This window comes from Buceros rhinoceros, unplaced genomic scaffold (genome assembly GCF_000710305.1).
Source record: "Buceros rhinoceros silvestris isolate BGI_N320 unplaced genomic scaffold, ASM71030v1 scaffold37872, whole genome shotgun sequence".
Lineage (NCBI taxonomy): Eukaryota > Metazoa > Chordata > Aves > Bucerotiformes > Bucerotidae > Buceros > Buceros rhinoceros.
In genome coordinates this window covers 13,236-13,677 of record NW_010401358.1, presented here as the reverse complement: position 1 = coordinate 13,677, position 442 = coordinate 13,236, and the positions used below count along the sequence as shown (strand labels likewise).

At 61.3% G+C, this 442-nt stretch overlaps 1 protein-coding gene across 1 annotated transcript in view; it reads left to right on the top strand.

Moving 5' to 3' along the window:
* Window positions 1-364: 364 nt before the first annotated feature.
* The window catches only part of LOC104490018 (aldose reductase-like), a 7,191-nt gene continuing 7,113 nt past the window's right edge, over window positions 365-442 (top strand). Inside the window, exon 1 of the mRNA XM_010132245.1 lies at window positions 365-411. Coding sequence (XP_010130547.1) covers window positions 365-411 — 47 coding nt within the window. The remainder of the gene's footprint in view (window positions 412-442) is intronic.

The following is a 442-nucleotide window of genomic DNA, read 5'->3' as shown; positions in this document are numbered from 1 at the left end:
GAGGTCCTGAGCCGCTGCAGGACTCTGCCCAGGGACGCGGGTCGCCGAGGCCTCTCCGCTGGGTTCGCCCCTGCTGAGGCTGCGGGCGCTTCCCCTCCAAGAGCAGAGCGGGGAAGCGAGGAGGCCTTGGCCCGGCGCTGGAGGGCGGCGCCGGTGTTCAGCTCTGCAAAGGTGCTCTAGAGCACGGGGGAGGGTGACAGGGGGGTGGCTGGAGGCTGGCTTTAAGTTTGGGCTCCTGTGCTTGAGATCTGTACAGACCCGAGAAAGACTTGTGGAACAGTTGCTCTTAAAGCCCCTTTCTGTGTTTATCTACCCTCTACGTACCTAAGCAGCACCGTAAGAGAATCCCAACTCAAGACATATCATGCCATTTGCCCTTCAGTCCCCCCCAGGTAAGGTGGAAGCTGCAGTGACAGCTGCCATCGATGCAGGGTACCGGCCA